We start from the raw sequence: 27,404 nt of genomic DNA, 5'->3' as shown, positions 1-27,404 counted from the left end.
GCTGTGTGCACCAGCCAGGAGTGAAACACAGTGAATTTTTACCACCTGCTACAAGAACATTTTCTGTACAGACAGTTCTGTGGGTTCCCTCCATGTCAGGATTTTCAGACTAAAATAAAGCTAAGCATAACATCACCCGTGGAAAAACTATGTTGTTCTAAATCACCAACATTCATTTCAGTATTACAGAGGAAATCCAAATAATGTGAGGTCAAACAGTATACAATACACTTGTTAAGTGTTTAGAATGTTTTTGTTTTTACTGCATGGGAATGGAACAAAAAGGGTAGGGTTCAGCCACCTTGTTAGTTTGAAGTGTTTAAAATGTCAATTTTTCATGTTCTGTTCATTAATCTACTCTGTTATCTCGTCTGCATTTGATTTTTTTTGTTTTGGACAACTTTATTCCATGTTTTTATGAATGTAATCTAAGTCTTGATTTCTAAGTATGTGCTAAAACTTAATGTCATGCTATAAACTCTTAGCAGTTTTTATCAATTATGTTTATATTGTGTAATAGAAGAAGTGTTATATTGCAAACTAAACAAAGGATTATGATTTTTGTTTAAAATTTAAATATGAATTAATTCTTTCAGATGTTTTCAGCTGAAATGGTTATGGCTTTCTGGAGGCTCACAGCTAAACTTGCTCTGCCTTTCTGAGTTATGCTATAGCACATACTCTGAACATTGATTTTAAAAAGTCTATATTTTTTTGAACTCTAGAACCTTCACTAAATCCCAGTACATTCCTCTAAATGCCAAGAGCAGTAAGTGTGGTTAATAGTTTGTCAACCTGGCATATTAACAGCTGCATTGTAGAGTTAAATTTGACTTTTCTCTGTGTACTTTGCAGTCCAGTCTGCTTCGTTCTGACATGGGGCTTGGCAGTGCAGCTCAGCTGGCATCCTCTGGGAAGCCTGGCACCCCCTACTACCCCTTCTCTGCCACCAACCAGCGCCGCCGACCGCTGCACGACTCTGCAGCTCTTGGTAAGTGATACACGCACATTTCAACTTTGGTTCCCAATGCTTCTCTGCAGACTTTATTTTGTTTTTTGACAGTTCATTTAATATACACGAGATTGCTCTGTGCTGAGTTACACCAAACTGCTATATAAGAGAAAAACTGGAATTATTAATGTTTTCTTTGAGATGCTAGCTTCGATTCAACGCTGGTCAGTCTGGCTTACAAAACAAACAAGAAACTCTAATAAAACCCTTAATTGCAAAAGCAATAATGACAGATGGATAGGAGCTGATGACCAGCTGAGTGCCCTTAACCCGTGCCATCATTAACTCCTGGAAATGCCTGACCTTGAGGTCATTACCATTATTTAGTAGGGGAAGGACAAAAAGGGGAAACAATTATCCTTTTATATGCTAAAAGTAACTTTATTCAGGGCAATATATAGTTCATTGTAATTGGTTCAACATGCCTTTAAAGATCTTAGCAATTGGAGGCTAGTAGTTTATCCTAAAATCAAGCTACCTTGCAAAATATGCAGGCAGGAACTTGCTTAAAAATTGTTATAATCCTGTGACAGTATTAGTATTTTAATCTGGGGATAGCTGGAGGTGAATGGAATTTTCATACTCGGTCACAGACAGTGGTAATATTTTATAGCTTTCTAATTCTGTCGAATCAGAGAATCAAGAATGAGCCAGCTGTTCTATAGTATCTGCTATAAGACTGTTGTGAATAATTGTTTGTGCAAATAAAAAAAAATCTTTTTGGTATAATAAGAGAGACTGTAACCTTATATTCTAGTTTACCATTATATTCAAATTATATAACCTTATATTCTAGTTACCATATATTTAGGTATTAATGTGATAGGTCATTAGAATTTCTCTAATTATATAGTTGAGTCCTTAATGCCCCTCATTCTGTATAGCACTTCTATTCCATAGTAAAAATCTTGTTTGTTGGAACCATGTAACTCCAACCATACTTTGCCCAAAATAAAATTTTCAAACACAAATTGCTTTATGAAGTAACTTCAATATTAACTATAACTGCGAACTTCTTGGGCACTGAAATACTCCTGAACATGTTTGAAATTGTTTTAAAACTATTTTTTATAAAAAAATACTACTTTAGAACCTAATCTTATATATCATGGGATCATTTCATTTGAAAAGGCCCTCTAAACCATCGAGTCCATCCTTTACCCCAGCACTGCCCAGTCCACCACTAACCCATGTCCCCAGGTGCCACATGTACCCATCTTTAAATCCCTTCAGGGATGGTGTCCACCACTTCCTGGGCAGTCTGTTCCAGTGCCCAACACTCCTGTCAGTGAAGACATCAAACCTAAATCTCCCTTGGTGCAACTTAAGGCCATTTCCTCTTCTCCTAACGTATGTGTGTATATATGTATTTTAAATATATATTTGTATGATCTTTTTACTTGTTGTCAAACCAACTGCCATTTATCTTGGGGGGTTAGCTGCCTTTATGAAGATCATTGTAAGTATTCCTGTTGCTAGGAATACCAGAACAAACACAGCAGTTCCTCACACCTGTTTCAGAAAAAGAACACTTAAATTGTTTACAGCTTGAAAGGGTGATTGAACTTCAAGAGAAAAGAACTGTGTTTTAAGCTGCTGCTGATGGTGTTTTAGCCCAAACTGAATTGGTTTTGGGGAGGAACTACTTGAGTAGTAACCTGCTCTGGGTTGGAGTGGCAGGGGGTGTTGGAGCTGGGCACAGGGTGCTGCTGTGTGCAGCAGTCACTGAGATGGTCCTGAATGAGATTCTTGTTTCCTGTGCAAACCCTACAGAGTTTGGGAAGTTTCTGATATTATTAAATGAAATAAATAGAAGTGAAGTGTGGAGTTTTCAGAGTATATTTAGCTTTTTCTTTGAAAGAGAAGCTCAGGGGGTATAAATGTGTTTAAGCTGGTGATGTTCCTCTTTCTGTCATGGTTGAATCTGAGGCTTGTAGCCTGGGATATGGCAGGTGGTGGTTACAAATCCGTGGAAATGTTTTTCCAGGAATGTCAGGAGGAGGAGGTAATCTTTTATCTCAAGTCTTTTCCAATAGCTTGAGAAAGTATGTCTGAGTTTTATTTTTTTTTTTTTAACGGACTTGTTAAGTGCTACAAATCTGCTGCCTGAGAATTTCTAACAAAGTCAAATTATGCCCATTTTATCCCTGAGAAGGAGTTGTCTGACCAAGATTATAACAAGCTCTTGTTAAATTTCATATTAAATTGCATTGAAACCAACCAGTGTTCTCTTCCAGGTGACATTCTAAATCCAATGTAAATATGTTTTCCAAAAGTCCTTTTCTTTGTGAGCATGCCCTATGGGAAATGATGAGAGTAAAGATATCCAGCAGATATTTCACCTTATCTCACCTTTATCTTGTCATATCATTATAAATGTTCTGAATAAAAACAGAAAAATAAGAATTTTGTGTTTTAATTAAAGACTTTATTGGTTAACTGTTGAACTGGTAATCTCACCAGATACTCATCGTCAAAAATCAGGTTTTTTTGCATGCAGAGTTTTCAGATTAATTGTATTAGCATCTGAATAAACTGGTTTAGATTCTTGGTTTAGGTAGTGGAAGTGCTGGGTACTTCTGTTATAATACAGCACCTACTGGAAGAAAGAAGCAGGTATCATACCTCCAACTTGACTATTACATGCAAATTTGAGATGTATTGACTTTATTACTCAAGGAAAGTAATTAGGTCATTAAATTTGCTGTTTATTTACAACCTTGGAAGACTCTAAAAACTATAAAATGTACATCATGTTAGTATTCTTAGAGTATAAATCATGTCAAATTCCTTTTGACATATCTTCACTCTGATGCACAGAAAATAAAGCATTTCTCTTGCTAATAAGTCCCATTCTCCTCCTTGTATATCTCAAAACCATACTTTGTTTTTTAACAAGTGTATAAGGTCACAGTATACCCTTCAGAGTAACTGTTCTTAGGAATAACTGTTTTCCTTAGGAAAAGAATCAAAAGTAACTATTTAGCAAAGCTGTATTTTAGAGGAGAACATGGTTATGTTACATTTTTATATTGGTGTGAAAGACAAATCTCTTTGCCAGGGAATAAAAAAAAAGGCATGAAATTGGAAAATAAGACATTCATCATGGAAGGAAAAAACTGAGCAGTGTAGGAATTTATTCTTTCTCACCTATAATGTAGATACTTGATGAAATGCTATTTTTCTTGTACAGATCCTCTGCAGACAAAGAAAGTAAGAAAGGTGCCCCCTGGTTTGCCTTCTTCTGTAAGTACTACATTTTTTACTTGTAGTGATAAAAATTGGGCTCAAACTGCATTCTCCTTACCTGCCATACATACCCATTACTTACCTTTAGCACTAGGAGGGCTGTCTGCTGGACATGAACAGCTAGCCTAGGTAACTGGGAGTGGTTCTGCAGGACTAAATACACATTTGATGTGGAATTTTTAGATTTCATAGCAGTGATTTGTAGCTCGCTCATATGCTCCTACCCACTTGTCCCTGTCATTTGAATTCCTCTCTTGGGAAGAGAGCTGGGCCAGGAGCTGTCAAAGAAGATCTCCTGTACAGGTCTTTTGATGTTTAATTAGTCATTATGTTGCTGAACAGGAGGACAGACAGAGATTAATAGCTGAGAATCTTAGAAATTTACATTTGTAATAATCCCAGTGGAGCTGAAGACATTAAGATTCGGAGGACATGTACAGCTCAGCTTGCCTCAGTAGGACTGAGGTTATTAATATGCATAAATCACCGAGTCAGATGTTCATTGTGAAGTCCTGGTGGATTTTAAAGCCTTCATTAAGCCTTTCCTAACTTCAGCCTAGCATCAGGAAAGCTTTCAAGCAACTAGTTTGTTGATCCCTCTTTGCTTGAAAATTTATCCTTCGAGAATAAAGGGCTTTGATAAAAAAGGTTGGAAGGGTTTTGGTGGAAAAATCATTAATGGCTGTGATAATCTAATGCTATAGGGGTGTTTTGTGGTATTAAATATGCTTTATTTTTAAAAGGAAGAAAATTGTTTATAAATGAAGCTGCATTTAAAAATCCACGTGAAGTGAAAAATCCCCAGTGAAGTGAAGGACAGAATTATTTTTTCCCTTGCTCAGAACAAACAGGAGGGGAGGGGGAAGCTCCGCTGCCTTGCGGGATACATCTCTTTGTTGTGTAAATGGATGTTGGGCTTTTATTTGGCAGTACTTAACACATGGGCGCAGGTGCACTTGGATGAGTCATAACTCAAAGCCGGATAGGCTGAATAGAACACAGTGCACAGGAACAGCAATATAGCGGCAGCAAAATGGGGCTGAGCTTTTCATTTCCTATTGAGCCTGAACTATGGATGGTGTCTTCTAGTCCTCGCAGCTCCCCTGTTCTCTCCTCCCTCTCTTTCCCTTCTTCCTCTCCCTGCTCACGATGATACAGACAGAACCCGGGATCTGAAATCCTATTTTAACAGTACTTCCAGATGGAGCTGAGATAGTGTGGATAGCCTGGGGCAGCTGTGCTCTGAACCTGCAGCCTACCTGGAAGCCAGGATTGCAGCTGCAGGCACTCTTAAAAGCTTTTGCTTGCATAAGCACTTGGGCCCCACTAGAGGCTGAATAGCTGCTTGATAAACAAAATGAACACAATGCCTCAAATCATTATTCCCGAGGCCAGGAATATTCTTCTTTCCCCCCCTCCCTTTTTTTTTCTTCCCCTTCAGCAGCAGCTAAAAATAGTTTGGCAATTTACATTTTAACAGTTGCGTGTTATGTAGGGTGGCTTTACAGTCTAGCAGATGATTTCTGCTAGATTAACAAAAATATATTTAAAATGTCAGAGAAGCTGAAACACATAGCAGTGCAATTTTCATGAAATTTATTACAGTAATTCTAGGCAGTAATAAAGCTTACGCTACATGTTTAATATTTAGTAGCATCAGCCAGGTAAAGAGATCATTTTGGAGAACGAAAGATTTCTCTCATTTGTCTTACCAGGGTTTAATTTTAACAAGCAGTATTTTTCAAATGGTTTTCATTTAATTCTTCTTCTGTAAGATTGGAGACAATGAAATGCTGATAGATTTTATTTGTATTAACATTGTACCAATCTGTGCAATTAAGTGCAGTTACTGTGAATAATCAATGATTGTGATGCTGCAGGTTTTAAGCACTGTTTCTCTGTATTTCAATGCTTTCACTGCTGAATAGAGCCTTGAAGTAAAATGACAGGTTACAAAAAAAATATTGAGATATTGCATATGTGGAAGATGATACAAAACTAAATTTCACTGAGCATCATGAGAAATTTAAATTGAGTAGATCATTTTGTAAGTGCAGCCTTTATTTTAAATATTCTTTCCTAAGAAGTTGGAATGGATTGTGGGGAAAAGTTGCTTTAGTGCAGAGAAGTTTAATTATAATATGAAAAGTCAGAGGAAAGATGATACTTAATTTTGCTATACAAATCTGTGTTTTTTAATTTTTCAGTTTCTAAAATACTGGTTTCTGCAATGTTTTTGTTACTATAAGGCTGCCATGTCAACGGATACTCAGCAGTAATTTAATTTCCTAGATAACTGTAATTTAATAACAGTCTTTTAAGTAATAATGATTCAAAAAAACCCAAACAACCCTTCCTCTAGTTAGTTTCTTTTCCCCTTGGTTTTATATGGTGTTTTCTGAAATTATTAGTTTTGAGGTTTATCTTTTTTAATGTTTTCTTATCAGGCCTAAAGTAAAAACAGTTACAGAGAAAAGTGCTGGTGAATTGCTTGGCTTCTTTCTGGGATGCAACTCAATCTGAATTTGTCCTCTTACTGTAAAAATTAAATGTTCCAGGCAAATGCATTTTTAAGTTTTTATGTTGTAACTTGTTAAGTGGTGACTCACTGCCCAAAACATTTTGAATGTTGACATGCAAGCATTTATGTTAAACTACAACTACTAAATTTAAAGCACTCTGAGTATGATGGAAATGAAAAACCATATTTTTTAAAAAGCCAGGTTTGAGTGAACAGCAAGATTGCTATGCTGTTTATGTTATAGGGGGGGAAATAACTGTTCAGTGAGTTATATTGTCTTCAGAGATTGAAAACTGTTGTATTTCTGAGAATTCTTCTGATTGTAGGAGTGAAGTAAGCCAGACACTAATAACATCATGTGACCTAAAAGCGGCGTAGCTCCTCGGCCAGGCACAGCAGAGGGCCAGGGCTTCCAGAGCTGCTCAGGCTGCACAGGGACAAGACAAACAAGGGAGGCTCTCTCAGAAATGCCCAGGGACATCATCATCCAAAAATGGATAGGCTGGGAGCAGAAACCTCCTATTTACATGTGGAGTCAGGAATTATTTCAAACTCACATTTGTTACTAGCACCATAATCAGTGGCTATCATGAGGACGTAATTCTAAGCAAAATAGTGTGAATATCTATCATCATTCTTTTGCTATTTAATTAGTGTCATATCAGAGAAATAGCTGGAATACATTGTTATCTGTTGATTTTTGTTACAGAAAATGAGCTGTGACATACAGACATAAATGTCTGCTTGTTTTCTGTGTAGTTTCTAATAAGTATTTTGAGTATATTAGGCTTTCCATACCTGAGATGTTCATTTAATATTAAACTTTGGATTACATTTATTTAATAAGAGATTGTCAAATTGGTATTTTCTGATACCAGGGATTTCTTTCTAAATTCAAACTTGTATTTTTCAATGCATGTAAGACAACTTGTAGTTTCATTATAGGTGTTTCTCATATATCACCCTCTATGGTAAGTGTATAGTCCATGGGTGCTAATTTCTTGCAAGAACTATTTATGGTGCAAAGATACAGCAAACTGTGTTTGCATGCATAGAATTACCTCCCATGTAAGGCACTTTTCTTTCTGCTTTCCTGGCAGTCTTTTAAGACTGAGCTTGTAGAGATGTTTCAAAACATGTCACATAAAGATACTCATGGTACAAGAGGAAAAATAATAGATGTTACTCCCTTCTGTGTTCTCTCCTTCCTCTACCCCTCCTAAAGGGTAAAAGGAGATTATTTGAAATAGTAGAATGGGAAGTATCTTCTGAATGATTATCTGAACCCTAATTTTTGAGAGTTTAAAGTTTATATTGTATTAGAAATAATGTAATGTTTACCATACTGAGTGGACTCTGTCAATATTAGCAATTTCCATGTGTGTTGAAGTAGCCTGGTGTAAAGCAACACCACTGGAATACTTTATGAACTGTGTGGCTCTGAATCAAAACTTCAGAGCATCCTGGGCAGATACTTTGTGTGATGTTGAACTGACTGTGATGTTGTGTTTAACTGACTTTCTAGGGAGACATTTTTTGGTAAGAGTTTTTTTCCCACTGCCCACAAACAGTGCCCAAATGTGAAAAGCAGGATTTAGTTTGTTCAGATCTGTTCTGAACTGCCTTGCACAGTCAAGTGAAACATTCAGCTGTCACTTGTCTTTAATAGTGAGAGCTCTCAAAGCCAGCAGGAACTCTCCTGACCCTCTCCTCTGCTGCACTGCTGTGTTTTAGAAAGCAAGTTTAAATAATGAAACTGAGTAAATAAATCTTTATGGATAATGCCACACAGAACTTACAATTTCTTCCTCAGTACACAGTCTTCCATCTTCTGCTTTCTGCTTGTTCTTCGGTTGCTTGATTTATGGAATAAAGTCTGTAGGGACTTGCTCAGTACTGCTTTTTAAACACTGTGTTCATCTATGTACCTGAACAAAATGCAAATGTATAAAACATCCAACCTCTAAATTATGTTACAAACCAAGTAAAAATATTCGAGATGTTATGTTTAATAAGAAAAAGGTCTGTTTTTCTGGTTAGATTATTGTAGGGCTTTTTTTCAACACGGCCTTTATTTGAAATCTATCTGAAAACCGCAGTAGCCTCAGATTATAGCATCCCACCTGCTCTTTGCTGCATGAGAACATTTAGCTGTCATTAAACAAGCAGGCAGCCCATTGCAAAGTCCTGCTGTGAGAGTTCAGCTTGACTTCTCACTGAATTAGGGTGAAGGTACTTGAGCAACCCTCTCTTAAAAGCTTTTTTTAAAAATTGCAATCAGATTATTTTTCCAAACTAACTGTCCTGTCATCTGACTGTGGTGAACTAATGTAAGGTTGCTTAATTGAGAGATCTTCTCTGAAAATCCTGCATATACATGCGTCCATGATGGATATATAATGATGTCAAATAATTTCTCTGTGTTTGGATTTACTGGAGGTACTTTATTTTTGAAGTATTCATAACATATCAAAACGAATGTATTGGATGTTCTTAAATTAGAGTGTAGATTTGCATAAAAGAACGTTAAATTTTGTGCATTGTTAGAAAAAATGTTATTAAAAAATACTGAGTTGCAGCTCATGTTATTTAGGGAGAAGTTACATGGAATTTCTGCAACTCTGCTTTTCCTCAAAGATGAATGTGTCCATTACCACAAATTGGTGTGGTGTTTTATAACAATAGATAAGGATAGAAGCTTTTCTGAAGACTATTTCTTACTATCTTTTGCTTGATAATACTTGTGGCTTTGGTGGGAAGATGTTTATAATACTTGAAGTGAGCTGGGAAAGTCGTGAGGAATGTTGTGTTGCTGGACTTCCATGGGCTGTTGAAGTGAGAGGTTTCCCTTTGCTTGCTTGCTCTGCCCCGGAGGGGGGCAGGGGCCAATACAAAACCAAAACAAGTGCAAAACCAAAACAAATGTTTTTTCAAAAGAATGGTACTGAAAGTAAAGCTTTAAGTAAAATTTCAGATGTAGCTATGTCTTTACACAATGAAGCAAAGAAATTGAATTAAATTACCTCCTAATTTAGTGCCACAGTTGCTTGTGACATCAGGTTTTATAAAGCAAGCAAGTTGTTCAGCCTTGGAGAGGTAGTTGTGGGATTTCATTCCACTTGCACTGATAGCTAGGATTAGTTGTTAGTTCTTCCTTTCTGTAAGGCACGGGCGGGTTCCTGATCCTGGATGTCAGAAGGATTGTTTGGCTTGTGGTTCGCAGAGCAGTTTTTCCGAGCAGGGAGCTGGAGCACAGAAGAAGGGGAGGGACGCAGGGCGCTCCGTTCCGAGGCACAGCCAGCGCTCAGCGTTCCGCCTCGCCATGTTCAGAGCTCCCTCGCAGCCAATTTCTGCCTCAGCCTCGGCGGCGGGTGCGGGCCGGGCCCGGCCGGGCGCAGGTCGTGCCTCTGGAGCCCCCTGCAGGCCGAGACCGCCGGCGCAGGGCCCGGGCGGGGCGAGCCGGGCCTGGAGGGAGCCCCGGGCCGGGCCCAGCCGGGCCTGGAGGGAGCCCCGGGCCGGGCCCAGCCGGGCCTGGAGGGAGCCCCGGGCCGGGCCCAGCCGGGCCTGGAGGGAGCCCCGGGCCGGGCACAGCCGGGCTTGGAGGGAGCCGCAGGGAGCCCGCAGCTGCGCACGGCCATCGGCCCGGCCCGCTGCATTTGGTGTGCAGGGATCTGTGCTGCAGGTAGTCTTGTGCGAGTTTCAGTAACAGCAGTGCTGATTTATCTCAGGGTTTAAAACTCTCTTAAGGTCTGCATAGGTTTCTAGGTTGGATAGGTTTTTAGCATGTTTTGTGGCGATTATCTGGCTTCTGATAGGAGAGTTTACTGCCTCAGGATAATAAACATGTTTGTTTACTTTTTAATGCAGATATGGGTGGTTAAGACCTTCTTATAGGGCTTTCAAACTCTAAGTGCTTTATATCTCCAGAAAAATAATATAACTTTCTGAACTTGACCAATATCCTATCAAAGTTATATTTGAATGGTTTTGAAACAAATTTCAAACTTCCTCTAAGAAATTATTTTGAGATTGATTGTAAAAAATAGGATATGCAACACTTTTTCCCTCATTCTTCCCATTCCGAGAAAATACTTGTTAATAACTTAAATATCTCATAAAATTCAATAATTTCAACTTAAACATTGAATAAATTCATTTTTATTTAGAGAAGTACTAGACAGAAAAGTCCTGGCTGCAGTTTCCTGTTAAAAAAAAATTAGTTATTTTTTACTTATATCTGCTACAGCTAACTGGAGTTTTTTGCAGAAAAAAAAAAGGTCCCAACTCAACAACAAAATCCCCAACAACTATCCCTCAACCTTGCAATACTGCAAGGTGAAAGCAGTGGATAGCAATTAATATCCATTTAATTAGTATTTACTGTCTATTTGCTATCCCTTCAAACTCTTACCTTGGTTATAGTAACATGAATGTTAAATGTGCAGTTAAAGACAAACCATTTGAAAAGGAAAACCACCAAACTATTTTAGCTCTTGTGTGGATTAGCAAATTAATTTGCATAAAACATCATCCTTTGGATATTGGCAGGAGGGATTGCCTATAAAATTTAGTCTACTGGGTTATTTTAAATTGCCTTCCATACAGCTCATCTGCTCCATCTCTGCTGAGCAGCATGCTTAGTGGCTGGTTAACACAGAAGGCTATCCTTCCAGGATTTTAAAATAAATTAACATTTACTTAGCTGATGAATTACATGGAGGACAGTATAATAAGCATTGTGTTTTCCCCTGAAAACAGACAGGTTTCTTTCTTACAGCTTGAAATCTTGTCTATCCTGACAGCTACATTATGCAGCATATTCAGTGCATGGCTTAGCAATGGTCCTAAGTCTGGCTTTGCTATAGTTAATCATCATAAATGTTTAAAATAAGTTATATTTGAAATCCAAAGATGTATAGTTTTTTTTCCTGAATTTTTGCTGGACAAACAGCTCAAAATTACTATGTATATTTTAGATAGCAACAGGTTGTTCTGTATCAGTTCCAGTCTGTCTCTCCTGTTCAGGTTCCCGTTTTCTTAGAACTGATAAGAACTTTATCACTTGTGAAACTTCTGTTCCTCTTTGAACGTGGTTGAAATTGATAAGAAGTCCCAGCCTTGGACAGTGTGGGGTGGAAAGGAGAGAGTTCTAGGACAGTTGCCTTTGCCTTATTTCCGAACTTAGAAGGTTAACCTAGTCCCTAAGAAAATAATGAAAGTTGGTAAGAACAAAAGATCTGGGTTCCCCATGGAAAGCAGGCTTGGGCTCTCACCATGTTACTGTTTTTTTCAACAAGACTGAAGCTAGCTCTCCACAAGGAGATACTTGATACTTGGGTTTGCACATCACAGTTGCTTTTGTTGGTGAAAGAGGAGCTGTAATTTCTAGTAGCACATAATCTAAAAAGATTTGGTGTTTTTTGTGTGAGAACATCTAAAATAACAAAACTGATCAAAGGCATTAACCTTTTTAAAGCATTTTGATATTTCAGTTTTGTAGAATATGTTTGACTAGAGAATGGCTCATCTGTTGAGACAATTATGTAACTAACTTTCATATGGTATAGCATTCAGTAATCTGTGGAAATTGTGTTTATTTTTTATAAATTTAAGTGATGAATTACATATGCTTTATGGTGTATTTGCTTTGTGACTCTGACAAATGGAACAAGAATGTATTTCACATAAAAGTTTGTTTTCAGGGAGAATGTGAATGTGGTTCATTCACAAAATCTCTTAGCGTTAAAATCATCTTTGAAAATATTCTCTTACAGGTAGCTTCATTTATTTTTAGGTCACTATTTCACTCTGCATCAACTTTCATAATCTCTTTACATACTTTAGGAACAGGCAGTTTATTGTTTTTGACACACACTACAGGGTCATGAGTGGAAACAATTCGGGCTACAAAGTGCATGTCAGTTCAGTGTTCCTCTGCTGACGGCATGTCTGTCTGAAATCAAGTTTAAAAAATTGGCCCTGTCTCCAGCTGACTTGTTTTGTCAGGCTGAGTCATAAGATTAACCCTTGCCTTGTCACCAAGGAAAAATGGAGTAAACAACTGTACCCTGTACAGTACCACTTATCCAGCTATGATTCATTTCACTGTAACATGATTCTCTTAAGAAAACAAATTTCAGAGCAGCTGTTGCTTGGCTTAAATGAGGATTAGAAAAATTGCAACCACAAAACAAAAACTTGCTTTGGACTTCAGGAGCTTTTGGAATAGTTACCTGGTAGCAGTTCCTGCAAATGCAGAGTTATTGCTAACAATGTAGCAGTTTTTTCAGCAGTCTTTCAAATTCTTCCATTTTAGGTTCAGATTTTATCCTGGTGAAAGTAAATTTATGTGGTTTCAAGTTTGATATGCTGATGGAATTATGGCCTGATCCTGTATGATCGATCAATCAATGTACCAAATGTGAGAAACAATGTTTTCATACAGTAAATGTAGAGCAGATACAGTGATATGTTTCAAGCATTGGGCACTCAAGATTTTATTCCCAATGATGTAACTGAGTGTAGGACAAATAATTTCCTTTTCAATAAAATGCAATTGTTATCCTTTTGATTTGTGGGGAAGCAAGCCAGGAGCAAATTCATTTAGTGACTCATTATGGAGGGACCAGTTTGTCTACAAACCGACGTTTGCAGTGGCGTTCCTCAGTTTTATTGGTCATATTGTTGCTTTTGTCTTACCCATGTGCTGGTGAACAAGGTGAATGATTTACTTCTACTGATAAATGTTAATAGTGTTAGTAAACATTACCGGTATTTTTGTTACACTGTATTTTTTGTTACACTGCTCTGTATGAGTGTAGGGCAGCTGAACACAGAGCAGCCTCTCACCAATGCTACATAGTCAAATTAGGTTTCTGTGCTTGATGTATTTAACATTTTTCCAGTTGCTTATATGCAGGTAATGGTTATTATTTGAAGGGGGCTTGATTGTGCTCTTCATCTCTAATACAGCTATTTTGAAAACTGGGCATGTGTACATGGAGGTGCAGTAGCAATCACAACGGTGTTGGTGACAGTCTTCAAAGAATTGACTGCAGTTACCCTTGAAGTACTTCTAATGTTTCAAAAGCTTGCATGCTAAAATTATTTTTTTAAAGGGTTGTCTTACTACTTCAATTCTGTAAGCTAAAGCGTCTTTTCCAACTTTTCTAAGTTGTACATTATTCTGAAGTAGTGTTTTTAATCTAGTGCACTATAAGAAGTAACACATGCAAAAATCTGAAGATCTTTTAGCAAGTCTCATCTGTAGAGTCCTGAACATTAGTGAGAAGCTTTAAAGGAACAGCATTGTTAGCTGCAAATCAGAGGTTCTTAGGGACTCTCTGGGGACTGAAATGGGTCTTTGTGGTCCCTAGGGAGGGAGGAAGCCGCCAGTCACTCTGCAGGCCTGGCAATTTAATAGTCTGCAGTATAGTGATGTTCTTTTTTGCAGCTGCTGCTGCTACGCCTTTTGTATTGGAGAGGAGTTTGGTTCAGATATCATTAGCTTTGCTGCATAGTTAAACAGTTCTGGATGCGTAGTTTGACTTGCAGTAAAAATGCAAGTGTTCTTCAGCAGATGGAAACTTCAGGATGTATTTGCCAACATATTCTGAGCACAGTAGTCTAATTGACTGGAAGAGTTCACTGAAAAAGCATTTGAAGCTTGAGATGGGAATATTTTTTGTCAGCGTTTATATATTCTGTATATTTATAGACACTACAGTAGTTATGTCCTGAGATAATGGACATTACACAGAGATTTTTATCTGATTGTAGTATTCAGCTGCAGTCAGTTTATCACCCTTGTGGATCTTTTTAGTTCAGAGGGTTTCACTGACACACGAGGTGCTTGGCAGAATGAACCAGACTTCTGCAACTTGCTTTCTCTCCCTGTAAATGGCTGAATTGAACTTTACCCATTTTTTTCCTTATCCTGAAATATTTTCCTGCTTTTGTCAGGAGGAAGGCAGGGAGAATTCACAGCATTGGCAGTAGACACAACTGGAGGTGGAGAAACGTGGTTGAATGTTAACCTTTTTTTCCCTGGATTGAAGTCAGTATGTGACTTAGCAGAAGCTCAGTTAATAACCAGCTGTGTTCACTTGTAGAAAATAAAAAAATGTACGCCCCATTAAGAGTTAATGTTAGTTAATGCCCCTGCTCAGTGAAGAAAGTGAAAAGGCCTACCAGGCATTGATAGTGTGCAAATATTGAGGGATCTCTGTGCTGGAAGTTGCAGTCTGTTTGCTGTATTGAATAATTCACGATTTTGTGATGTGACAAAGTTGTTGAGGTCCTCTCCCCTTCTCTGCCCTGTCTTGTATGGGCACGTATGTGTGCTCTATTCATACAAAACTGTATTTACAATATAAAGGGACCCTGGACTCGTGTTTCCAAGAGAATCCTTCTTTATAGTTTGTATACCCCGTCTTAAAGATGGATGTTGGATGATTCCATACAGTGAAAATATTTCCGTGATTTTTTTTTTTTAACCCAAGCACCTTGTGTAGGTGTTGTCTGTGTCAGGGTCACTCCCTGCCCCATCCTACCCTGCTCGGAGGGGCCCGGGAGCGCGGGGTGCTCGGGCTGTCCCCTGGGACTCGCTCCCAGCAGCTCCCCACGCCTGTGGGAAACGTTTGCCAAAGTTGGAAACAACTTTAGACAGAGCCAGATGGCCGTGTGGCTGGAGCTGCATCGAGCAGCGTCTGCACGGCCACAAGTGCTCTAATTTAATTAAAACAAAAAGCAGACGATTATCTCAGGGCTCAGGACGTGCCCATGTGCGGGTTCCCTGCGGCCCCCGGCGCGTAGGGCTGCGTGTGCCGAGCCCTCAGCGCCCGCGGGCCCTTGCGCGCCTCCTCCCGGGGCTGGGGCCGGGGCGCGGAGCGGGGGCTGGCGCGCCCCCCGCGCCCAACCCCCGCGCCGGCCGGAGATGGTTCAGTCCTGCTTTGCATAAGCCGCCTTTGAGCGCTCCATGTGCGCGGCGGCGGGTGGATGCCGTGGGGAGCGGGAGGCGGCGCGCTGAGCCCGGCCCGCGCCAGCCGCGCCATGTACTGCGCCTACCCCGTGCCCGGCGTGGGCAGCAGCTCCCTCATGTACTACTACAACGGCAAGACGGTGAGGGGCCGCCTTTGTCCGGGACCGCCGCGCCGGGCTCGCGCAAGTTCGCTCCGGGGCCCCGCCAGCCCGGCCGGGCTGGGACGGGAGCTCCCCGGGGGCGCACGGCGGGTCGGGCTTCGAGGGGAGCGGGCTGGGGCGGGGGGCTGCTTTGTGCCACGGGAGACGGGCGGCCGCGCAAGACCCGCCGAAGTTTGTGTTCCTGCGTGCCCGCGCCTTTTCTTTGGGGGGTGCAGGTTTGGCCGGGGCTGTTTCGGGTTTGGTTTTAGGCAGGGCCCTCCCCGAGCGCTGCGGGCTGCCCTGTGCAACGCTCCCGGCTCCGGCGGCCCGAGCCCCGCGCAGCGGCGCGCACCGGGCCGGCCGCCAGCGCTGCCCTGCCCGCGCCGAGCGCTCGCCGCGGGACTTCGGAATCATCAAATGTTCCTGCAAAGGCGGGAGGGGGGGAGTGCGGATTCCGGAGGGGTGGAAGGAAAAAAATCTCTTCTCTGTGGATTGAACTTAGTGGAAGTTGGACGAGGTATTTGTGTTTCGTGGTAGATAGTTCTGTTTTTTAAATTAGAACACCAGTTCTGATTTTTGTGTGTAAAAATTAGCATACGATGGTAAATTAACAACGGTGTGTTTCTTCCCGTCTGTTTATGTTGTATGTGGTTTTGGCTTTCTTCTATTATAAAAATAGTATTAAGTAGGAAAAGGGGAGATGCTGATACTGATCTTTTTTTGTGGCTTTTTTTTTTGTTTTGTTTTGTTTCTTTATTGCTGGTCCACCTCCCGTGGGCCTGTGTGAGTTTTGATTTCATTAGTAAACTTTTTTTTGCCAAGATTTTTTTTCAATGTTAATTAAAATATGAATCTTTATATTCATAAAAAACGCTGTGTACGAGCTTCTTGAATAACAGCAAAGACACTGGAGGAGAGGTTGAGGAATCAGTAAAATCGCTTGGTCTCTATTTCATTTCCTTTGGCATAAATGCCAGCTGTCTTTCAAATATGAAATGATTTTTCTTTCATGTCTGCTCCTAGGCTAAAACAATCTGTTTGAAGTTTTATGTGAAGATATATATAAGACTTAAGTGAAATTAACTATACAATACCCCTGAAGCAAAGGGAATATAACTTGCATGGAGTTTTGATTTTATTCTTTCTAGAGCACAGATCACTCTATTACAACATTTCTCTTTGTTCTTGTAGCAGGAAAAAAGGCTTTGATCTTATTAAGTATTTCCAGGCATATAGTAGATGGAAGTGCTGGTACTGTAGGAGGGCATGGCTTGAAAATTGATAGCATGTGCCTGTTATGGGTCAGAGGTGACCTTTATGAGCTTGAAAACTTAGTAAATAGATGACAAATCATATGATCATCCTATATCATGTTGCCCAAGGTTTTATTTAATTTTTTTTTAAAAACCATCTTAGTAACTTTTACCACTGTTTCTCCGAGGAATATTGCAAGTTTGCCTAAATTTCTAATTTAAATATACGTAAGGAGTTTATGTGGAGTTGTGGGATTGGTTTTTGTGTTAGTTTTTGAAGTACGCCTCTTGGTGTGCATGCCAAATCTTTGTATGAACCTTCCTACAGTGAGAGAACAGTACATACCCTAATTTTGATTTCTTGGTGCTTTTATTTGTATGGTCTGATAAATTAGTGGTTGCTAGCATGAACCTCATTGTTCAAGTTGGAGATTTTTATTTAGATCATCGTATTAGATTTTGGGTGCTGGCATTCCTCGATACCTGCTAATGTAAATAAAATCTGATTTATTTACTCACAAAATAAGTGAGAAATCACATATAGAAAATGTGTAAACTTTTGATTAAAAGTGTTTTCTTCTTTTCAATTTCTTTAATCTGTAAGCCAAAACAAAGGTTAATATTATGCTTAAAACCAAGTATATGAGCAGCCCAATAGAAGATTCGATGAGGATTGGCACATATAGTAAAGCCTGAAGTATAAATCAGAGGCTTTTACGGTTAGAAGAAGTTGAGTTTTTAAAATTTCTTTGTTTTAGGAAGGACACATCAAAGTAAAAAGTAGTGGTTTTATACAAAATGCCTTGCTGAGGAGTGAAATTTTACTGTTATGTGTGATAGGTGCTATAGGAAAAAAAAGTATTTCAAGAATCCCCTTTAAATCAAAAAGAAAAAAGACCTATTCTGTTTCATAAAGGAAATAAAGCACTTGCACTGCGCTATACGTAGCCTGGTTTTTTCGTTGTTGTGTTTGGGGTTTTTTTGTTTCTTTTTTGCCCTTCACCTGTTGACATATAGAAAATACTCTCAGTTTAAGGAAAGCTTACAACATTTTCGTATAGAGCTTTTAGGAAAAAAAATTAAAACTATACTTAAAAATTGTTTCTATCAATAAAGTTTTATCTTCTCTTTCACTCAGGAGCCATTCTGCAGCCCTCAGCCCCCCAAATATTCCAAATACCTAATCTCAATTAAAAATAAAGCTGCAGAAATATTTAGGTAGAGATAATAGCATAAATGTAAATTATGTCTTTTTGTGGTTTTACTTTTTTTTTTTAATCACAATTAAGCAAACTTTGTCATTCACTGTGGCCTTTTCATTTGGATTTTAGGAAGTGCAACAGTACCGAAATGATATTTAATAGAAGTCTGATACCATCTTTGTGTTTAAAAGTAAAATAGACTTGCATGATTTCCACTATTTTCAGTTCACCTACAGGTATAGAAGTAAGTTAGTTATTTTCTAAATGTGCTGTAGAATTATTTTAATATAGATGACAATGCAGTAATGTGTCAGTTATCACCACAATAAATAATTTTTGAAAAAAAGATTCTATTTTATTTTATATCACCTATTGCTACTATTTAATATGAGAACAGATTTGTGAGTATATTCAGTTTATTGTTTTATTTAGTGCATTTTATGAGTTGATTTAATATACCAGTCTATGTATAAGTATATTTTATTATAAAATACATTTTTTTTTCTCATCATAGGCTGAGATTGAGCCCTTCTCCAAGGTGGAGAACCTGCATCTTTTACACTAGATTTCTACAATGCCTATTTAAAAAGGACAAAAAAAAAGTCAGGAGATTTAGGTATTTTGCATATATGCAGTGTGTTGTGGTTTGCTTTTTGGTGAGCTTATATTGGGATATTTTTTGAGAAAATACTCTTTTCCTTGGGAGTGTTGAGAGTGTAAGAAGCTTTTTATAAACACGTTGCTGATGAGCACATGTGTATCGATGAACAAATGTGTATAGATGAACAAATGCACAGAGTGTGGGGAGAGCTGGGTGTGTTTGGGGGTTTTTAGGGCAGCAGTTGCCGGTCCTGCGGCCATCACTGAGCGCGCGTTGATAATCCTGGTGATGCTCAGCTGGCACGGCAGCGTGCCTGGCTGTGCCTGTTCTGCACTCAGTAATGGACTCAGGCTTCTAACCATGTAAAATGGTTTTGGTTTGTAAATTTTGGAGCAACCAGATGTTAAGATTCAATTTTGCTTTTATTAGTACTGGGCCAGCTAGTACACAGGGAGGAAGGTACAATTAAAGCTGTTCTGTACCATATGCTGCCCACAGCAACTTACACAAGGTCAAAGCTAACATTTGTGAGTCAGGACAAATATAAGATCATCTGGAAAATCTCTAGGGGTACGCGGCTGTGGACATTGAATAAAGAGAGGTAGTAAACACTGGTCAGCTGGATTTTTATTTCTTTCTGTTTCTTGCTCTTTTCTTTCCCTCTCCATCCGACTGAAAAACGATGAGTTACAGTTCATCAGCCCAAGAGAGTTTTCCCTGCTCCACTCCATCGGGTTGAACTGCCAATCTGCTGGGCAGTGGTCCTTTGCCAGAAGAGTGTCTTGTCTGCAACAAGCTTTATGAATGCTTTAAAGTGGAGGTTATGTCCATTTCTTTGGGCACATGACAGCAGCCAGGGAAGGGCTCAGGTGCTGGATGGGCAGTTCTGGATTTCTCAGAAGGCGCGCACCAAGGAGGAACACGCCCTGTTTGCTCCCTGCCTTGGTTCCCTTTAGCACCTGCACAGCAAGCTCTGCCTGGAGAAATACAATAGTCTGTTCTGGAGGTGCAGGACCAGAGAGTGGCTTCAGAGAGCAGAGGGACAAACGGAAAAGATGGCCTGCATCCGCTGCTGCGTGTTTCTGGGGGTGCTGCTGGTGCTGGGGATTCCTCCCGCAGCTCGAGCAGCCTTCTGAAATACGGGGAACAGGTTAAGAAACAGGCAGAGTAGTTTCAAGTGTTCTGGTTTTCGTTTCCTGAAAATCTGAATTCAATCAGGAGTTTTTGAAGACATAGTTGCATGTGTCCCTTAGTGACAGCATGATTTGAAGAGTGTGGTGAAGAGATTTTGCTTAGGAAATAAAATATAAAAAAAAATCTTCAAGCACTATATAAACACATATTTCTTCCTAATGTTGTTTTTGCTGCCTTACCTTCTTTTTCTTTCCCTCTCCAGTTCACACTACAATAAAAATGAAAACTACTACTAATAATAATAAAAAAAAAACAGGCCAAAAGGTTTCTCTATACTGAATTTGAGATTTTTGCTAAGGTTATCTCTTGCTTTTTTAACATGACTTTAAAATTGTCATTCACTAGGGAAGAAGCTAGGAAGTGTTTGTGCTGTGTATCATTACAGTGGGATTCTGCATTTCAAAAATACCCAAATAGGCATGTATAGCATGCCTAAACTGCATAAACATTTATTTAAGATGGAATTCAGTTTAGCTACTCTAAGAAGTTTGAATTTTATACCATCCTTAAAAAATACAGTTTGATTTGCAGACAAGACTGTTCTCTTAAAGGAGTCTTTTATTTTCATTTTGGCTAGTGAGAAGGCTCTTTTAAATACATGAACCTTTACACCTGGTATTGGAAACAGAAGTATGTTTGAGGATGTGGTGATACTGACTTAAGTACACTATGGCTTTTCATTTTATCATCTTGCTTAAATATTAGTTAGACAAGAATTTAGGCTGGATCTTGGGTTTGGTTGGATTTGGTTTTTATTTGAAGCTTCTGTCTTGCTGTAAAGAGGAGCATGGAAAACTGTAGTTAATATTCTACATTCCTGAAGTTTTAGTATATAATTTTGTCAGAAATACAGTAAACATGAAAACAAGTTTCCTTTTCCTAGAACTGCCTTTCAGCAAAATTAGCTTTTGCTGCAAAACCTGCAGATAATAGTCTGTAAAGTTTTGCCACATGTACAAATCATTCATCAGTGCACACTTGCATGACTGATGCTGATGGAATGCAGATAGGCTACTTAGCAGAGTTTACAAGCTACAGAATAGGTTATTCATCTTTACTGGTTTCAAAAAATTCTGTCTCAAGCAGCTTGACAAATATTTTCCTGAACTCCCAAGAATTGCTAATAACTATGCTTAAATGAGTAACATAATTCATAATTTCATAAACAGTGTGTGTGATGGGAGCCTTGGTCTTGAGATAGCATGAGCTCATCGGAAGTAAGTTTGGTTGCTTCACTGCTGGTTTTTTAATCTGCTTTTAACATTAATATTAAACATTGATAAATATTTAAGAATTTGAAACAGGAAAATTGCCTGAGAGGATGGATGCCAACAGGACTCCAAGTGTTATATTTATTAAATGTATTTATAGAACAAGACTTGGAAGTAGCATAAAATTTGGTAAACCCAGATCTTCAAATTGCTGTTGAAGTTATTGGCATTTGTATTATTAAACAGAAGCAACAGTGAGTAATATTTGAAATGTTTTAGATATATTATGTTCGTATAAGTTTCATGGTAGTGTTCACTGCCTGTGGAAATCACCAAGGCAAATTTCAGAACTGGGATGATGTTTTTGTTTTGGTTAAACAAATCAAACATTTTTTTTAAAAAACCCAAATCAAAAATCTGATGTCGTACAGCTAATGTCTCTCAGCTCTGAAGTCAGGCCCCACCACCACCCCAGATAAAGAAATCTGAGTTGTCATCCTTCTTTTCCTGCTGGAGAGATGTAAACCAATTCAGGGTGCAGGAGAGACTGATGTGGGTCTCTGACTTGACGTCCTCTGCAACCCGTTTGTCCTGCTTGCCTCAGTGGAGTCTATCAGCCCTTCAGGAGCCACTGCAGCATTAGGATTGATGTATATATTAGCACAGCTCCAAAAAAGTCGAGTCCAAGACTTGATAAGTCATGTAAAAAAACTGGTTTTGGCTTGCGTTTATCGGAAGGGAATTTCCCATTCATAATGGGAGAGTGTTTTGCTTGTCAGCATGGAGGCACGCTCGGTGCCTTTGGGCACTGTGCTTTTGAGGGGATTAAAGATGGGCTCCTCTTCTACCTGCTGGAGACAGCCCTCTTCAAGGAGACTGCAAACAGGCTGACCTTTTAACAGTATTCCTTCCTTGTCTTAGCGGGAATGTCAGCCAGGAAAAACTGGTTTGATGCCTCCTGGATGTCAGTGTTATCAGTTTAATAGCTAAAAGAGGCCGTCTTGAGCAGCCACGTCATATTTTTAACTGCCTTACTCAGCTGTTGCAGAAGAGAAAGCCCTTTAAGTAGGACACCAAGTCCTACTGGGGAGCCGCTGCGCAGCCATGCCAGCAGCCACGGGGTACCTTTGGCTGGGTAGGGGTCCCACTGCTTGTGGGCCTTTCAGAGTGAACTGGCTGCTTGCCCTGATGCATTCCCCACTTAAAAATAAAATTTCGTCCTTTTTGTCAACTTCCTTTTTTAAAACTTTTGTATTTTGCATCTCATAGACTTTGGGTTAATTTTAGTAAAATTTCTCCTTTGCTTTTAAATTTTGTTTGTAGTAACGCAGCACAAAAATTATGATTAGGTCATTAACCAGAAAAAACCCAGCGCTCATCTGCAGGTGATCAGATGACATCAGAGGCCTGGTTTTAATTTGTGGGTAGTTCTGATTGTAACTAAAAGAGACTCGCTCCTTTTGTGGAATTGGCTGGCTATTTCCCCACATCTGGAGTTAATGAAGTCTTTGAGACCACATCAGTTGTGTTTTGCCGCAAGAACCCTTTGATCTGAAAAATCTAGACTGGCACAAGTGCAGCTTCATAACATTGCAGCTATGTTTTTGCAAGCTATAGTTAAGATACCAAAACAAGCAGAAACTATATGAAGTTATGTGTCTGTGCTAAGACTTTCATGTAGCTGTTTGGAAGGGCCTCTTTTGCGTTTATATAATTCATAACATTTTTATTATGTTAATGGCTTGTACATACATATTTGTAAATTATACATTTGTAGGAGGTTTTAATTCCCCTTTTGATATAGTGTTTAATCAGTTTTTATAAATCACCCAATTATGTAAAATGTTAAAATTTCAGTCTGAAGCTTGTATTTACAAATCTCATAGATAACGTTGCAGTTTAAAAGAAGTAGAATTCGTCACTGTAGGTGACTTCGCATTAATCAGTGTACATCTCCATGGCAGTGCTAAATGTCATAAAGCTTTGTTTCCACTGCTGTCCTGTGACAGTGATAGATTATCCATCAGCTATAGCATATGCTGTGTTATTCTGCACAACAGAGAACTTGTAAATTAAGCCCAGTTTTACCTAATATGTTTGCAGTCTTATGAGTGCGAATATTTACAATTTGACAGAGTGACATTTCTGTTAAAATATGTCCCAGGCATGGAATATACATGCATTCATCATATAGAGTAAATACATATGTACTGCGAACATTGCTCAGGATGTATTGTCATTCTGTCACTCAGGTCTGGTAAGCATCTCTATTTTATGTCTATTCCATAAACTGAAAAATTTCGAGTAAAATATTGAGCAGCTTTCTGAAAAGCTTTCTTTCTGAAAAAAAATACATTTGTTTTCAATAAAAAACCAATGGTAAACAAGCACGTAACTTCAAGTTTCGAGTTTTCCACTTGACTCCTTAACCAGGTGTCTGTTTACCTGCTGCCCTTTTCATTCCAGGGCTCATCCCGACAGCTGTGCCCTGTGCCCTTGTCCCGGTTCCACCATTGTGGAATTGCAGAGATTTTGCTGCAATGGTGCCGCTGTGAGCGAGGCCGAGAGCGCAGTGCCTGGGTGCGGGTGATGTCAGAGGCGCTGGCTCAGGCACATCCCGGCCATTTGTTCCCACAACAGCAGGGCTGCAAAAGCGTTCGGCAGCGGGAGGAGGGGGATTGGGATGCAAATGGAGCAGGACTTGCCCACTTCACTATCCTCAATGTCCCTATCAGAACAGTCGCCTCTGGGAGGACAATGGTTCTTTTTTTAGGGGAACTTGGGTTTTTTTTGTTGGTTGGCTTGGTTTTCCTGGCCCTTCTCTTGCTTGGTAAACAACATTTCAGAAAGACCGGGGAGAGTTGTGAATGCCGTAGAAACATATGTGTGTCTGTACATGCATAGGAAGGGATCAAAATAATCACGTTAGAATGTTAGGGCACAGTGCACTTTTTAAGTTGCATTATATAAGCTTTAAAGTTGTGAAATTACTCACCATATATGTATTTATGAAGTCATCTGTATTTAACAAATAAGATAAACGTTAAAAATACCACAGTTTTTATTTCATAGGGAAAAGATGCTCCAGTTTTGATGGTACTTTTTTTTTCCTGTCGTATATGTTGATTTGCTTTTTATTTTATTTCTCTTCTAACACACGCTAATCATTGCAATATTCAGTATAGAGCAACTAATTATGGGTAAAGTCCTCGACTCTGTGAATACTGGGCCTTGTTCATTTTACTGAGCTTATTCCTGAATACACTTTATATTTCTTCTTAGAGTTACTGTAGTGAAAGACTTTGAGTCATTATGTTTATTTGGCGTCTTACGTTTTTTACTTGAAAAGAATATTTGTTGCTCACAAGTTGAGAATGGGCATTCCACTGGTGTGTTAACACTGAAAAAGCAATAGTACTGCTTTTCTTTAATGCTAGGCCAGTGTGAAAATTACGTGCTTGCTGTTGCAGTTTTAAGATTATTCCTGAGGACATGCATGCGTGTATTTCTGATGGCTCTCCAAAGGCGTGTGAGTTTCTGAATGGATGATAAAACGGCTGCATTAAAACCTTTCCATTTGTCACTGGATGTTCTTTTCTTTCTGATTGTTGGGGTGCCAGCTAATTAAATATTCAAATAGGCATACAGTTGTTTTAAAATAAAATTTGTTTGGGGCCCAGTTGTTTTATCTTGCTTTTTTATCTTGAGCAACAAGTCTGTGCGAGTCATGTACTTAGAAAGCAAAATCAGCATTCAGGCTTTTATCAGGCCACCTGGCTGAGTTGGCACACCAGAAAGTGTGTTGTTAGGATCATTCTACTGTAGTTCCTCTGTACTGTGGCAACTTGCTAAAAAGCAAATAAAACAAGGGCAACAAATGCTGCGGCTTGCTACACTGTTCTTTTTTTATTTGTGCTTTTTCTCTCTATATCTGTATGCTGTTGTGGTTTTTTTTATACGTGACACCCAGTTATTGCTAACCTGCTTTTATTGCCCTCCAATATGTAGGTGTATGCACCATCCCCGAGTTCTGATGATTTCAACAGAGAATCTCCAAGTTACCCATCTCCTAAGCCACCAAGCAGTATGTTTGCTAGCACTTTCTTCATGCAAGGTGGGTAAAATGTCACTTGTCCTTTAGGCAGAAATCTGCAGTCAGACACCGTTTTACTGGGTGAATGGAGAAGTGTAAAGAGAGCATATTGTACTAGAGCCTATGGTTAAGTTTTTATATACTTTTGAAACAGTTAGATGAAGGGAACTGTCTGTTGATGTAAAGTTTTTCTCATGACATTAATTGCTGACTGAAATTTAAAGGGATTACACATCAGGCCAGATGGACAGAATTCCCATCCTTTGATTTGTAGGGGCTTCAGAGCAGCACACTGGAGTGATAGAGAAAAATGAGGTGGGGGCTTATTGACTCTTCTGGAATTTGACTGTACAATATCAGCTAACAGTCTTATGTTCTCAGATGCTTGTATATCCAGCATGCCAGAAAAAAGGGGGTTGCGCTGATCGAAACAAGAGCAGAATCCATTTCCTCAGCCTCACGTCACACAATTAGCTCGTGCTGCAGTCTGGTGAGGGTTTGGAGCACATGGAGAGCTCAGTGTCTCAGAACGGGAATTCACAGAGCACTTCACTTTGTGCTACAGCAGGGAAGGGAAACTGCACTGACACACAGGCTGAGGCTTATGTAATGTAGTCATTTCAGCTACTTAAATCTGCTATTTTGAAATGTTTTTATATTTTTGTGGTGCTAGGGTATCTCAGACTGTAAATTGCTTGTTTTAGGTAAAGAGATGTTTTGCAGTGTATGTTTATGATGAGTTCTGTTTGGCCAAACTTCTTATCCCTCCACCTCCTTTTTTATTATTTCTTTCAGTCTGGACTTTTTATCAACACTCTTGATTTAAATCTGGCCTTGCTGAAGGTCTGTGTAATTAGCAGAAGTGCGTGGTATTTTCTCAGCTGTGGTTGGATTATATTTCAGCTATAAAGCCTCTGTTGTTTCTTTGGTTTTTTAAAAATAAATATAGCAACACTGTGGTGGTATGAAAATAGAAGATGCAGTATAAACTGGTCACCATTTCCTCACTGATATTAGTCTCAGTAACTGAATTCTGTATTTGTTTAAAATAATCGTGTAAAGGAACAGAGAAATTAGTATTCTTCATTAAATGTATTTTTCTTGTTTTCTCTTCTACTGAAAAAATACTACAAAAAAGATGGGACCCACAATTCTTCTGACCTCTGGAGTTCATCCAATGGCATGAGCCAGCCTGGCTATGGTGGGATGCTTGGAGGCTCCTCTTCCCACATGTCCCAGTCCGGCAGTTACGGCAGCCTGCACACACACGACCGTTTGGTAAGACTCAGCACACATTAATCTGTTTATAGCTGTGTATGGAGATCTAACTGATGAGAATTAACTTCTCGTTTGCTGCTCACGTATGTCAGTTAAAAACGCAGTTAGAAATCACAAACTTTGTGTATTATTAGATTTATGTCCTTTTAGTTATATCTGTTTTATAAATAAAAATCTGTGGCTGTGCACTGGTCCGTTCAGAGGTTGGATGAGTCCCTTTCTTCTGTAATAAAGAACTGGGTGTTACATGTTTGGTATCTTAAAATATCAACATTTATTTAAGAACTTAATGTCTTATGTCTGCTTCTCTTCTCTCCAGAGCTATCCCCCACATTCAGTCTCACCTACAGATATAAATGCCAGTCTTCCTCCAATGTCCAGCTTCCATCGTGGCAGTACCAGCAGTTCACCTTACGTAGCTGCCTCACACACTCCACCTGTCAATGGATCAGATAATATTCTGGGTAAAAAGTTCTTCCTGATTTTTTTTTTTCATTTTACAAGAAAATGAAATTTAGGGCTGCATGACGCACAAAATTAGTAAGATTTAATTTATGGCATGCTTGTAGATCAGGAAAAATTCACCACTGTGATATTTCTGTCCTCAGTATGGCTGACATAAGGCAAATTGTCTTTCAGTCAGCTTAAGACTTTACCATTTATTTGCTTT

General features: G+C 39.2%; 1 protein-coding gene across 10 annotated transcripts in view; it reads left to right on the top strand.

The window, feature by feature from the left end:
* Nucleotides 1-27,404, top strand: part of TCF12 (transcription factor 12) — a 158,648-nt gene that overhangs the window by 103,479 nt on the left and 27,765 nt on the right. For 7 of the 10 annotated variants that reach the window (XM_030954930.1, XM_030954931.1, XM_030954934.1 and 4 more), the window contains exons 8-12: nt 856-991; nt 4,206-4,258; nt 25,372-25,477; nt 26,595-26,734; nt 27,054-27,198. In XM_030954930.1, the coding sequence (XP_030810790.1) occupies nt 856-991; nt 4,206-4,258; nt 25,372-25,477; nt 26,595-26,734; nt 27,054-27,198 (580 nt within the window). Of the gene's footprint in view, nt 1-855; nt 992-4,205; nt 4,259-15,514; nt 15,903-25,371; nt 25,478-26,594; nt 26,735-27,053; nt 27,199-27,404 lie in introns of those variants that run through there. The other 3 variants (XM_030954935.1, XM_030954938.1, XM_030954937.1) reach the window with 3 other exon arrangements.

Source organism: Camarhynchus parvulus, chromosome 10, assembly GCF_901933205.1.
Source record: "Camarhynchus parvulus chromosome 10, STF_HiC, whole genome shotgun sequence".
NCBI lineage: Eukaryota > Metazoa > Chordata > Aves > Passeriformes > Thraupidae > Camarhynchus > Camarhynchus parvulus.
The sequence above is the reverse complement of the archived record's forward strand: the minus strand, read 5'-3'. Positions and strand labels throughout refer to the sequence as shown.